Source organism: Pan troglodytes, chromosome 1 (genome assembly GCF_028858775.2).
Source record: "Pan troglodytes isolate AG18354 chromosome 1, NHGRI_mPanTro3-v2.0_pri, whole genome shotgun sequence".
Classification (NCBI taxonomy): domain Eukaryota; kingdom Metazoa; phylum Chordata; class Mammalia; order Primates; family Hominidae; genus Pan; species Pan troglodytes.
The window spans coordinates 195,147,730-195,160,871 of NC_072398.2; the positions used below are offsets into that span (position 1 = coordinate 195,147,730).

A 13,142-nucleotide genomic window follows, 5' to 3' on the forward strand; every position below is an offset into this window, starting at 1 on the left:
AAATAATTCAACAGTAAAAACTTATACACATTTTAAAATATAGTATAACAACTATTTAAGCCTTTACATTGTATTAGGTATTATAAGTAATCTAGAGATCTTTTAAAGCAAGCTTGTCCAACCCGCAGCCCGTGGGCTGCATGCAGCCCAGGATGGCTTTGAATGTGGCCCAGTACACATTTGTAAACTTGGGCCGGGAGCAGTGGCTTTCATGCCTGTAATCCCAGCACTTTGGGAGGCCAAGGCAGGCAGATTACTTGAGGTCAGGAGTTCAAGACCAGCCTGGCCAACATGGTGAAACTCCATCTCTACTAAAAATCCAAAAATTAGCTGGGCATGGTGGCATGTGCCTGTAATCCCAGCTACTCGGGAGGCTGAGGCAGGAGAATCACTTGAATCCAGGAGGCAGAGGTTGCAGTGAGCCGAGACTGAGCCATTGCACTCCAGCCTGGGTAACAGAGCGAGACTCAGTCTCAAAAAAAAAAAAAAAAAGACCAAAAACAAATTTGTAGACTTTCTTAAAACATTATGAGATTTGTTTGTGATTTTTTTTTTTTTAGCCCATCAGCTATGGTTAGTGTATTTTATGTGTGGCCCAAGAAAATTCTTCTTCCAATGTGGTCCAAGGAAGCCAAAAGATTGGACACCCCTGTTTTAAAACATATGGGAGGATGTGCGTAGGTTATATACAATTACTATACCATTTTTGTTTTTTGAGATGGAGTCTTGCTATGTTGCCCAGGCTTGTCTCAAACTCCTGGACTCAAGTGATCCTACTGTCTCAGCTTCCTAAGTAGCTGGGACTACAGGTATGCACCACCACGCCTTGCTTACTGTACCATTTTATATCAGGGACTTGAGCATATGTGGATTTTGGTATCTGCAGCAGGTCCTGGAACCAATCCCCCATGGATTCTGAGGGATGACTGTGTATTTTTATTGTGGTGATGCCTACAGAACTGTATGTATTTGTCAAAACTAGGGCCAGGTATGGTGGCTTATGCCTGTAATGCCAACACTTTGGGAGGCTGAGGTGAGAGGACCACTTGAGTCCAGGAGCTCAAGACCAAACTGGGGAACAAACTTAGACCTTGTCCCTAAATATATATATATATATATATATCTTTTTTTGAGATGGAGTCTCACTCTGTCTCCCAGGCTGGAGTGCAGTGGCGCCATCTCAGCTCACTGCAAGCTCCACCTCCCGGATTCACGCCATTCTCCTGTCTCAGCCTCCCGAGTAGCTGGGACTACAGGCGCCAGCCACCACATCCGGCTAATTTTTTGTATTTTTAGTAGAGACAGGGTTTCACCGTGGTAGCCAGGATGGTCTCGATCTCCTGACCTTGTGATCCGCCCACCTCAGCCTCCCAAAGTGCTGAGATTACAGGTGTCAGCCACCGCACCTGGCCCACAGAGGACTATTTTCTAAATGCGTATGGAGGGACTGGAAATGGGGCAAAGAATTTAAAGACAACTCTGAAGTTTCTAGCTTGGCTGACTTAATATACAGTGATGCCAAGTAATAGAATAAAAGGAAAATTGGGGAGGAATAGGTTTTGGATGGGGATAAAACAATAAATAGAAGGTTTAGACATGCTTTGCTTGAAATGCCAGTGGTAGATTGTATTACTGGTGCCAAACATTCCCATGCCCCTGCCTGGGGGAGGATTATACATCCACACCCAATTATCTCAGGGGTGACTTGCTTTGGCTGATAAAATGTGGCCTGAAATGTGTTACTTCTGGGCCAGCACATGGCTTGTCATGTATCTTTTTTCCTCTCTGCCAGGATGACTGGCAATGTTCCAGATAGATGCTTCTTTGTCAGCCTAGGTTCCAAAGGGAGGACAGCAGGGTCACAGCTGCAGCAGAGCCACAATGAATGTGTAATATGATCAAAAAACAAGTCTTTGTAAGCCACTACGATTTGGGTTTTTGTTGTTGTTTTTGGCCTATCTTGACTGATGCAGTGCCTATAGAGAATCTAAGCAAATATGTCTGGTAGATAACTGGGAGTACAGATCAGGAGCTGAAGAGTAGATTGGGGCTGGAAATACAGATTTAGGAATCTACAAGCAAGGGAATTCGCCCAGAAAAGTGGATGACACTATAGAGAGGGCTGAAATTGAGAAGAAAAGAGAGAGAAGTATGAAATGTCGGGAAATATCAGTGTTTAATGGAGAGAGGGAGAAAGAGGAATCAAAAAAGTCTGATTACAGGCCGGGCACAGTGGCTCACATCTGTAATCCCAGCACTTTGGGAGGCCGAGGTGGGTGAATCACTTGAGGTCAGGAGTTCGAGACCAGTCTGGCCAACATAGTGAAACCCTGTCTCTACCACAAATACAAAATTAGCTGGGCATGGTGATATGCGCCTGTAATCCCAACTACTTGGTAGGCTGAGGCAGGAGAATTATTTGAACCCGGGAGGCAGAGATTGCAGCAAGCCGAGATCATGACAGAGTGAAACTCTATCTTAAAAAAAAAAAGCCTGATTACAGAAACTCCATTTCAAAAAAAAAAAAAAAGTCTGATTACAGAAACTCCATTTCAAAAAAAAAAAAGTCTGATTACAGAAACTCCATTTCAAAAAAAAAAAAAAAAAAGTCTGATTACAAAGGTGGGTAGTAAAGCTGGAAAGTCACTTTGCTAAGGCCAAATAAGGCAATCATTGTCTTAAGTGCTACAAAGAAGTCAGTGTGGGAATCTGACAAAGTATCTCTTGATTTGAAATGAGCAAGTCATTGAGACAACAACTTCAATGGAGTCACTGAAATTGAAGTTAGGCTACAGAAAATTAAAGTTTGATGTGAGAAAGTACAGATAGAAAGTCAAGTGATTGTTTTTCTCAAAGTTTAGTCGTGAAAGGAAGAAAATATAAGGTAGCAGTGAGACTGAGGGAGAAGCAGGGTGAGGTGAACTCAGGAAGATTTAAACCACCTTTATAGGGCGAGAAGGAGGCAACAGAACACGAAAGAGTGACGTTTTGAAAAATAATGCGTAATTGACCAAGTAAGGCTCTAGAGAAGTCAGGAGGGATTAGGATTGAAAGCACAGGATGGGGGCAGGAAAGCATAGGTGGAGAGATATGAGGAAGGAGATAGGAAAATACAAGATGTAACTGAGTTTGAAAGTAGAGGAGAGGCAGCTGAGAAAATTCTTGCCTTCTAGATCTTGTTTTTGGAGGGAAATAGACGATAGGACTTTGTTGGCAATAGAGTTATTATGAATAGGGTAGGGGACTTGAGAAGAGTATAAAGGTGTGGAACAGATGCTATGGGGAATAGGGTAAATGAAAAAACGGCAGCATTCAAGGCCTGGCTGAGATTTGCTCTCATGAATTTGTAATATGGTTCTTTATTAAACAGACACTTTTGGACAGGTGTGGTGGCTCACGCCTGTAATTCTAGAACTTTGAGAGGCTGAGGTGAGCTGATCACTTGAGCCCAAGAGTTCAAGATCAGCCTGGACAACATGGTGAAACCCCATCTCTACAAAAAATACAAAAAAATTAGCCAAGAGTGATGGTGAGTGCCTGTAGTCCCAGCTACTTGGGAGGCTCAGGTAGGAGGATCACCTGAGCCTGGGGGCGTCTAGGCTGCCATGAGCCATAATCATGCCACTGCACTCCACCCTGGGTGACAGAGTGAGATGAGACCCTGTTCCAAAAAAATAAAATCCACCACTTTTCCCCCAGCAATTTCTATCAGCCTAAGAGTAGAGGCAAAATAAATGGGCAAGTGGATTGGCAAGAGGCATGCATAGAGAATTGAAGATATTAGTAAATGTCAGGGTACAAAGTAGACCAAGAACTGGAACTGTCAATTTTGAAAGGTTTAAAGAATAAAACTATGAGATAGCTTAATAATAGCTTAATAGATAGTTTAGGAAGACAAGCCTGAAGAAGAAGATCTTAAATCTATATGGATAACAAGTTGACAGACAGGTGGAGAGATGACAACAGTTAAGGAGAAGGTGGCAGGAGGTTTTGGGCCCAGAGGTCAGGCAAGAGTTCAACAAATTTGTATTAGCAAAGTCTAAGAAGTACTATTTTTTTTTTCACAGCATATCTTTTATTTATTTATTTTATTTGACATGTGCTGGTCTATTTTTTATTTAAATTTTTATATATTTTGGGGGCACAGGTACAGATTTCTTATATGTGTATGTTACAGAGAGTTGTAAAGCCCAGTTGGTAAGAAGTACTATTAACTCATGGTTTCAGCAATTTAAAGACAGCCCTTTTAATTTAAAACAGCCCTTTTAATTTAAGACAGTCCTTTTAATCTAAGCTGATTGGATCTGGGGCCCAATGAGAAAACAACCTTGATTCAGAAAACAAAAAGAAACAGTTCAGGCCAAGCACGGCGGCTCACACCTGTAATCCCAGCACTTTGGGAGGCCGAAGCAGGTGGATCACCTGAGGTCAGGAGTTCAAGACTGGATTGGCTAACATGGTGAAACCCCGTCTCAACTAAATATACAAAAATTAGCTGGGCATGGTGGTGGGCGCCTATAATCCCAGCTACTCAGGAGGTTGAGGCAGGAGAATTGCTTGAAACTCGGGAGGCAGAGGTTGCAGTGAGCCAAGATTGTGCCGTTGCATTGCAGCCTGGGTGACAAGAGCAAAACTCGGTCTCAAAAAAAGAGAAAAAAGAAACAGTTCATCCTCGGATTACAGACAAAAAAACTAGAGTGTACTTGAAAATAATGGGAGTGGCAAACAAGATTACATGATTAGGCAACAGAAAGATCTGGTCTTCCTAGGGGTGGATCAGAGAGGGCCTGGACAAGATGAAGTAAAGTCATTAAAAAATATCAAAGAAGCAAGATTATCTATTGATAATATAGGTTGGGCATTCTCTACCTGAAATGCCTGGGGATTAGAGGTGTTTTGGATTTTAATTTTTTTTTTTTTCTTTTAGGCAGAGTCTTGCTCTGTGCAGGCTGGAGTGCAGTGGTATGATCTCGGCTCACTGCAACCTCTGGCTCCGGGGTTCAAGCGATTCTCCTGCCTCAGCCTCCTGGATACCTGGGACTACAGGCGTGCACCATTACGCCCAGCTAATTTTTGTATTTTCAGTAGAGATGGAGTCTCACCATGTTGGCCAGGCTGGCCTCGAACTCCTGACCTCAAGTGATTGCCCGCCTCAGCCTCCCAAAGTGCTGGGATTACAGGCGTGAGCCACAGCACCAGGTCAGATATTGTTCTTAACCACATTTTACAGATGAGAATATTATGGCTTAGAGAAGTTGAGTAATTTGACTGTGGTTTAAGTGCGACACTATAAATATTCAAAGTCTGTGCCCTATGAATCTTCTATGCCAGCAGTCCTCAACTTTTTTGGCAGCAAGGACAGGTTTCATGGAAGACAATTTTTACATGGATGAGGGTAGGGGAGCGGTGGGGAGATGGTTTTGGGATGAAACTGTTCCACCACTGCTGATCTGACAGGAGGCAGAGCTCAGGTGGTAATGATCATTCACTGACCACTCACCTGCTGTGCAGCCTGGTTCCCAATAGGCCACAGACTGTTACCAGTCCACAGTCTGGGGGTTGGGGACCCGTGTCCTATGCGGATATAAAATTATTTGGAAGATAAATTCTTCTTTATACCCTAGAACTGTGCAGCAAAAAGTAACAAATAACAAAAGCACCCCTTAGAAGGTTGCCTATATCATCACAATGTACCTGGCATGTTTCTGACCTACTCCCCCCGACACAAAAACAACTCGAGAAATCAGCATTTCTGTTATACAAGAGAAATAAAATATTCAGTCTCAAAACTCGTATCATTCAGACTTGGTCATCTAAACCCAACTGCAGTTATTGTATTTATTAAATTATTATCAGGCATTTCTGCTTTTAAGAAAAAAATTGTATAAAAATGGTGTATATATATATGTGCATATATACATCTCTTGCCAGAGCCTCAGATAACAAAGCTTATATTATATCTTCTTACCCTTTCTGTTTTATCTGCACAGAAGAGTCGTGTGTGATGTCTTTTTTGCACCACAATATAAGTTATTCCTGGCCGGTAATCTTCTTCCAAGCTAATACATGCCTTTCGAATTGCTATTAGTTCTGGCCAAGCTACCTAGAAGACAGAAATGGAATTATGTTTAATTGAGAATTTGCCTAGTATCTCTCAGATCTACCCAGAATGGTAGATGAGAGGAATCTCCCTCAGACTCCTAGGGGCCCCGAAGGGCAACAGGGATAATGAGAGTACCTGTTTCATTTGTCCCTCAGATACCCCTCCACGGTAATAGATGATCCGAGTGGGTTTGAAGCGTGTGGATTTGTAGAACTGAATCAGCAGCTCTCGAACCATGTTAGTCAGGTCCTGGATGACCTCTTGACTGTAGAGGAGCTCTTGGGAGATCTCCTGCCGGGAAGTCTGCACCCGAACGGTGGCACAGTACCGGCTGGGGTGGCCATCCATACTGCCAACCACAGCAGCAATGGAAGGTTTCTTCCCATCCCCTGCTGGGGGGTGTGTGACATCCGCTCCCAGGAAGATGACAGGCTGCTGGAACACCGAGGGCCTGCTCAGATTTAAGGAGATGTTGCCACTCAGACATATAAGTGAAAATGTTTGAGTTTAGCAAGATTATATCACCACATATAATCAGATATAACCTTATAAGAGAGAACAAAGACTTAAGCCCATTGGGAAAGAACACTACGGACCACTGAATATTGATGTCACCCAGTACAGTGACTCTGGACTGACTGAAGAAGTGAACATGGCTCTTCTATAACAGTAGGAAGAGAAGATTTAAAAAACAGGACCTAGGCTGGGCACCTTGGCTCATACCTATAATCTCAGCACTTTAGAAGGCCAAGGAGGAAGGACTACTTGAGCCCAGAAGTTCAAGGCCAGCCTGGGCAATATATCAAGACCCAGGTCTCTACAAAAAATAAGAAAGCCCAGCGTGGCAGCGCCTGCCTGTAGTCCCAGTTACTTGGGAGGCTGAGGCAGAAAAAAACATTTAAGCCCAGGAGTTTGAGGCTGCAGTGAGTTATGTACTATACTACACTGTACTGTGTCACATCACTGTACTCCAGCCTGGGTGACAGAGTAAGACCTTGTCTTTAAAAAAAGAAAAGAGGCCGGGCGTGGTGGCTCACGCCTGTAATCCCAGCACTTTGGGAGGCCAAGGCAGGAGGATCACCTGAGGTCAGGATTTGGAGACCAGCCTGGCCAACACGGCGAAACCCTGTTTCTACTAAAAATACAAAAATTAAGGTCGGGCATGGTGACTCACGCCTATAATCCCAGCACTTTGGAAGGCTGAGGCAGGCAGATCACTTGAGGTCAGGAGTTTGAGACCAGACTGGCCAACATGGTGAAACCCTGTCTCTACTAAAAAATACAAAAATTAGCCAGGTGTGGTGGTGTGTGCCTGTAATCCCAGCTACTCAGAAGGTGGAAGAGGCAGGAGAATCACTTGAACCAGGAAGGTGGAGGTTGCAGTGAGCCGAGATCACACCACTGCACTCCAGCCTGGGTGACAGAGCTAGACTGTCTCAAATAAAAAAAAAAAAATTAGACGGGCATGGAGGCGCTCACCTGTAATCCCAGCTACTGGGGAGGCTAAGGCGGGAGAATCACTTGAACCCAGGAGGTAGAGGTTGCAGTGAGCCAGGATCACGCCACTGCACTCCAGCCTGGGTGACAGAGGAAGACTCCATCTCAAAACAAAACAAAACAAAACAAAACAATACCCTTTTTTTTTTTTTTTGAGACAGGGTCTCACTCTGTTGCCCAGGCTAGAGTGCAATGGCATGATCTCAGCTCACTGCAGCCTCAACCTCCTGGACTCAGGTGATTCTCCCACTTCAGCCTTCCAGATAGCTGGGATAAATTCTTAAAGGTAGGATTTGGGACTGCGAGTGTTAATTCTTCAAGTGTAATTTAAGAGGCATCCCATACTTGACAACCTCATATAATAGGTACTAAAGGTGAGGTCCCATGGGAGAAGAGGCTGTGTCCCATTTATCTCTCTGTATCATCACAGAACATAAGCCTGGCACAGAGAAGTTAATAACAGTGGACATATATAGGCAACACACATATACATAACATAACAGCTTACATATACAACGTACCAGCCACTATGCTAAGCACTTCACACGTGTTAACTCATTTAGTCCTTAAAATTTTATGAGGGTGGTACAATTATTGTCTCAATTTTTCCAGATAAAAAATAATACATAAGAGGATAAAGAATGTTCCCAAGATCACACAGCTAGGAGTGGAAAAGCTGCAATCCAAACCAAAGAAGTTTAACGCCAAAGTATGCACTCTAAGCCACTACACTATATTGTCTCAAATGTTTGGGTTAAAATTAAATGAAGACAGACTTTAGGTTAACTTCCCCTATGGCCCATATATCTCATCACTAATGTTTAAGGAGGGATTTATTTACCTAGAAGTTTCATCCAAGGACAAAAATGAGAACTGTGTTGGGAGGCTGAGCGGGTGGATTGCTTGAGCTCAGGAGTTTGAGACCAGTGTGGGCAACATGGAGAAACCTCGTCTGTATGAAAAATACAAAAAATAAGCCAGGCGTGGTGGTGCACGCCTGTGGTCCCAGCTAGTTGGGAGGCTGAGGTGGGAAGATTGCTTGAGCCTGGGAGGCGGAGTTTGCAGTGAGCCGAGATTGTGCCACCGCACTCCAGCCTGGGTGACAAAGTGAGACACTGTCTCAAAAAAATAAATAAATAAGAAATAAGAAATCAACTAATCAAGTTGACAAAATATGCTAAGATTAAATTTAAAAAAAGAGAACTGTGATATGATTGCATAAGAGCAAGGCACTCAATTTCATCTTCAAGTATGGCAATGACTAATACCACAGCCCCAAATTTAACTCTTCAAATCACTTTCACACATAGTATTTCACAGAAAAACAACACTTTCAAGTTAACAAGGCAGATATTATTATCTGGATAGATAAGGAACTGAGGCCCAGAGATATTAGAAATTCACATGCGTAACAATACTCAAATCTCCCAATGCCCAGCCAGCACTTTGTCTATCATATCCCTGTCTTGCCTTGGTGTTTGCTTACTCTAGAGTCAATCTGACAAACTCAAATTTAAACAACAACAAAAAAAACCTATGAAGGGAGGGACAGACAGGGTTTCTTAAAAGGACATAAAAAGATTGATTCAACTCAGTCCTATTAACATTTTCTGTTCATCAAAAGCCACTGTTGACCAGGCATGGTGGCTCACGTCTATAATTCCAACACTTTCAGAGGCCAAGGTGGAAGGATCACTTAAGCCCAGGAGTTCAAGACCAGCCTGGACAACATAGCAAGACCTCATCTTTAAAAAAAAATTTAAGGCCGGGCATAGTGGCTCATGCCTATAATCCCAGCACTTTGGGAGGCCAAGGTGGGCCGATTGCTTGAGGTCAGGAGCTCAAGACCACCAGCCTGGCCAACATGGTAAAGCCCTGTCTCTACTAAAAATACAAAAATTAGCCAAGTATGGTGGCATGAGCCTGTAATTCCAGCTACTCGGGAGGCTGAGGCAGGAGAATCGCTTGAACTCAGGAGGCGGAGGTTGCAGTGAGCCGAGATTGTATCACTATACTGCAGCCTGGGTGACAGAGTGAGACTCTGTCTCAATAAATACCTAAATAAATAAATAGGCAGGCATGGTGGCACATTCCTGTAGTCCCAGCTACTCAGGAGACTAAAGCGGGAGAATCGCTTGAGCTGGGGAGATTGAGGCTGCAGTGAGTCATGATTGCCCCACTGCACTCCAGCCTGGGTGACAGAGTGAGACCTTGTCTTAAAAAGAAAAAAACAGAAAACCCACAATTTAGGAGAGTGAAAAGGCAAAGCACAGACTAGGAGAAGATAATCTGCCTATCCTGTTTGCCTATAGGATATCTGTATCTTGTGAAGGACCAGAAACCACAAAGAACTACTACAAATTAATGAAAAAGACTCACAACCCAATATAAAAAAAAGAGCAAAGGACTGAACAGGTCCATTATAAAAGAAGATGTTTAGGCTAGGCATGGTGGCTCATGCCTGTAATCCCAGCACTTCGGGAGGCTGAGCCAGGAGGACTGTTTGAGCTCAAGAGTTCTAGACCAGCCTGGTCAACAGGACAAAACCGTCTCTATAAAAAATAAAAACATTAGCCGAGCATGGTGGTATGAGCCTGTAGTCCCAGCTACTTGGGAGGCTGAGGTGGGAGGATCAGTTGAAGGCCAGGAGTTTGGGTCTTCAGTGAGCCATGATCACATCACTGCACTCCAGCCTGGAAGACAGAGTGAGACCCTGTCCCAAAAAACAAAACAGGCCAGGCGTGGTGGCTCACGCCTGTAATCTCAGCACTTTGGGAGGCCGAGGTAGGCGGATCACTTGAGGTCAGGAGTTCAAGTCCAGCCTGGCCAACATGGTGAAACCCTGTCTCTACTAAAAATACAAAAAAATTAGTGGGGCATGGTGGTGTGCACCTGTAATCCTAGCTACTCAAGAAGCTGAGGTGGTAGCATTGGTTGAACCTGGGAGGTGGAGGTTGCAGTGAACCAAGATCATGCCATTGCACTCTAGCCTGAGTGACAGAGCAAGACTCCATCTCAAAACAAAACAAACAAACAAAAAAATAAAGATGTCCAAATGGCTAATGAGCATATGAAAATGTGCTTAACATCATTACTCATTAAGGGAAGGCAAATTAAAACTATAATGAGATACTATTATCCCCAAGCAAAATGGCTAAAATTAAAAGGACTGATACTACCAAGTGTTGGTAAGAATATAGAGCAAGTAGAACTCTCAGTGTAAGTGTAAATTGGTACAACCACTTTGGAAAACTATTTGACTGTATCTATTAATAGTAAATATATGTATTCTCTGTAACTCTATTCTCTGTAACTCAGTAATTACACTCCTGGAATTCCACACAACAGAAAGAGTGTTTCAGTTCACCAAAAATGTAGAATTGTATAATGAATGTATGAAAATATCCAAGGCCGGGCACGGTGGCTCACGCCTGTAATCCCAGCACTTTGGGAGGCCGAGACAGGCGGATCACGAGGTCAGGAGATTGAGACCATCCTGGCTAATATGGTGAAACCCCGTCTCTACTAAAAATACAAAAAATTAGCCGGGTGTGGTGGCAGGTGCCTGTAGTCCCAGGTACTGGGGAGGCTGAGGCAGGAGAATGGCGTGAACCCGGGAGGCGGAGCTTGCAGTAAGCCGAGATCGCATCACTGCACTCCAACCTTGGGGGACAGAGTGATCAATAGTAAAATAAATTAAAATTGTGTGGTTTATTCATGAAATGAAATCATACACAACAATGAAAAAGAATAAACTACTCCCAAGTGCAACAACACAAATTAACCTCACAGACATAATGTTGAACAAAAGAAGACCAACACAAAATAGTACATCCTGCATGATTCCATTTATATGAAGCTCAAAAATGGGCAAAAGTAATCTGGATAGGTGATAGACATCAGAATGGTGGTCACCTTTGGGGGTTATCTATTTGGAGGGGCCATAAGGAAGGCTGATGGGGTGCTGGAAATGTTCTATATCTTTATCTGGGTATTGGGTATATGGGTGCACATATATACAAGAGAAAAGGTAATCTAGATGCATATATAATATTTGTGTGCTTTCCCATAAATTATGTAAGTTAGATCTTAAACAAAAGTGGAGAAAGCATTCAGAATCTTACCTTTGATGAGGCACAAGCACATTGTTAATTCCTCCAAGTTTTGCATTTATCTTCAGGCAAAGATTGGAAAGGGTTTGAGGTGAGGTCTTCACTACATTTTTTACCTGGACACACTGTGTGGCCATACCTAGAAGGGTATCTCCAACACGTTTCACCTCCGCTACAAAAATAATTTATTAATTTTAACATGTTTAAATGGTCTCCTAATTACTAAAAGCAAAAGGAAAAAAACCCCACACATTAACTTTATAACCTACTATATACTGTACACTGTGCTAGATGCTTCTCATGTGTCTTCCTTTTATCTGCTAAACCCTAGGGCAATTTTTCCCCCTGTGTTTGGATAGGCCCTCCCTTCTCTCCTTTTTTCCCTCCTGCAGGCCCTGCAGCCAGTCTGCTTCCTTTATTCTCTGTGCTGCCTGCCACGACTTGCTTAGCTCCTTGATGCTCCTCTTCCCACATGACTGATTTAGCAAAAGAATCGATCTTCCCAGCTCCTCCCTCTCAGTACACACACCGGCCCTTTGAATTTTATTTTATTTTGGTTTGGTTTTTTTTGCTTCCTTTTTCTTTCTTTAAGTACTAGAGATAACTGTAGAGAGAAGGTTAAAGACATTTTATAAAGTTTAAAACTGGGGCCAGCCACAGTGGCTCACATCTGTAATCTCAGCACTTTGGGAGGCCAAGGCGGGTGGATCACTTGAGGCCAGGAGTTCAAAACCAGCCTGGCCAACATGGTGAAACCCCATCTCTACTAAAAATACAAAAATTAGCTGGGTGTGATGGCACGTGCCTGTAGTCCCAGTACTTGGGGGGGCTGAGGCAGGAGATGGCACGTGCCTGTAGTCCCAGTACTTGGGGGGCTGAGGCAGGAGAATCACTTGAACCCAAGAGGCGGAGGCTGCAGTGAGTCAAGATTGCGCCACTGCACTACAGCCTGGATGACAGAGCAGGACCCTGCCTCAAAAAAAAAAAAAAAAAAAAAAGGTTTAAAACTGGCTGGGCGTGCTGGCCCATGCCTGTAATCCCAATGCTTTGGGAAGCCCAAGGCAGGTGGATGGCTTGAGCCCAGGAGTTCAAGACCATCCTGGGCAACACGGCAAAACCCTATCTCTATAAAAAATACAAAAATTAGCTGGGCGTGGTTGTGGGCACCTGTATTCCCAGCTACTCAAGAGCCTGAGACGGGAGAATCACTTGAGCCCAGGATTGTGAGGCTGAGATGAGCAGTGATCATGACACCGCACTCCAGCCTGGGTGACAGAGCTGAGATTCTGTCTCATCAACAATAATAGTTCCTACATCCTTTATTTAAATGATAGCCAAAATAACTTTGTATCATTCTTCTTATAATAGATACAAAGTAAGCAAATCCTCTTCTGGAAGTGGCACTCTTCCTCACTCTCATATTCCTAAGT

General features: G+C 43.5%; 1 protein-coding gene across 5 annotated transcripts in view; it reads right to left on the bottom strand.

The window, feature by feature from the left end:
- Window positions 1-13,142, bottom strand: part of AGO4 (argonaute RISC component 4) — a 50,273-nt gene that overhangs the window by 10,228 nt on the left and 26,903 nt on the right. For all 5 annotated transcript variants that reach the window (XR_010147152.1, XR_008538933.2, XM_016959078.4 and 2 more), the window contains exons 13-15: window positions 11,725-11,884; window positions 6,239-6,554; window positions 5,969-6,103 (exon numbers count right to left, since the gene is read on the bottom strand). Coding sequence is in view for 3 of the 5 variants with exons in the window: in XM_016959078.4 (XP_016814567.1) it covers window positions 5,969-6,103; window positions 6,239-6,554; window positions 11,725-11,884 (611 nt within the window). In the remaining 2 variants the exon portion in view is untranslated. The remainder of the gene's footprint in view (window positions 1-5,968; window positions 6,104-6,238; window positions 6,555-11,724; window positions 11,885-13,142) is intronic.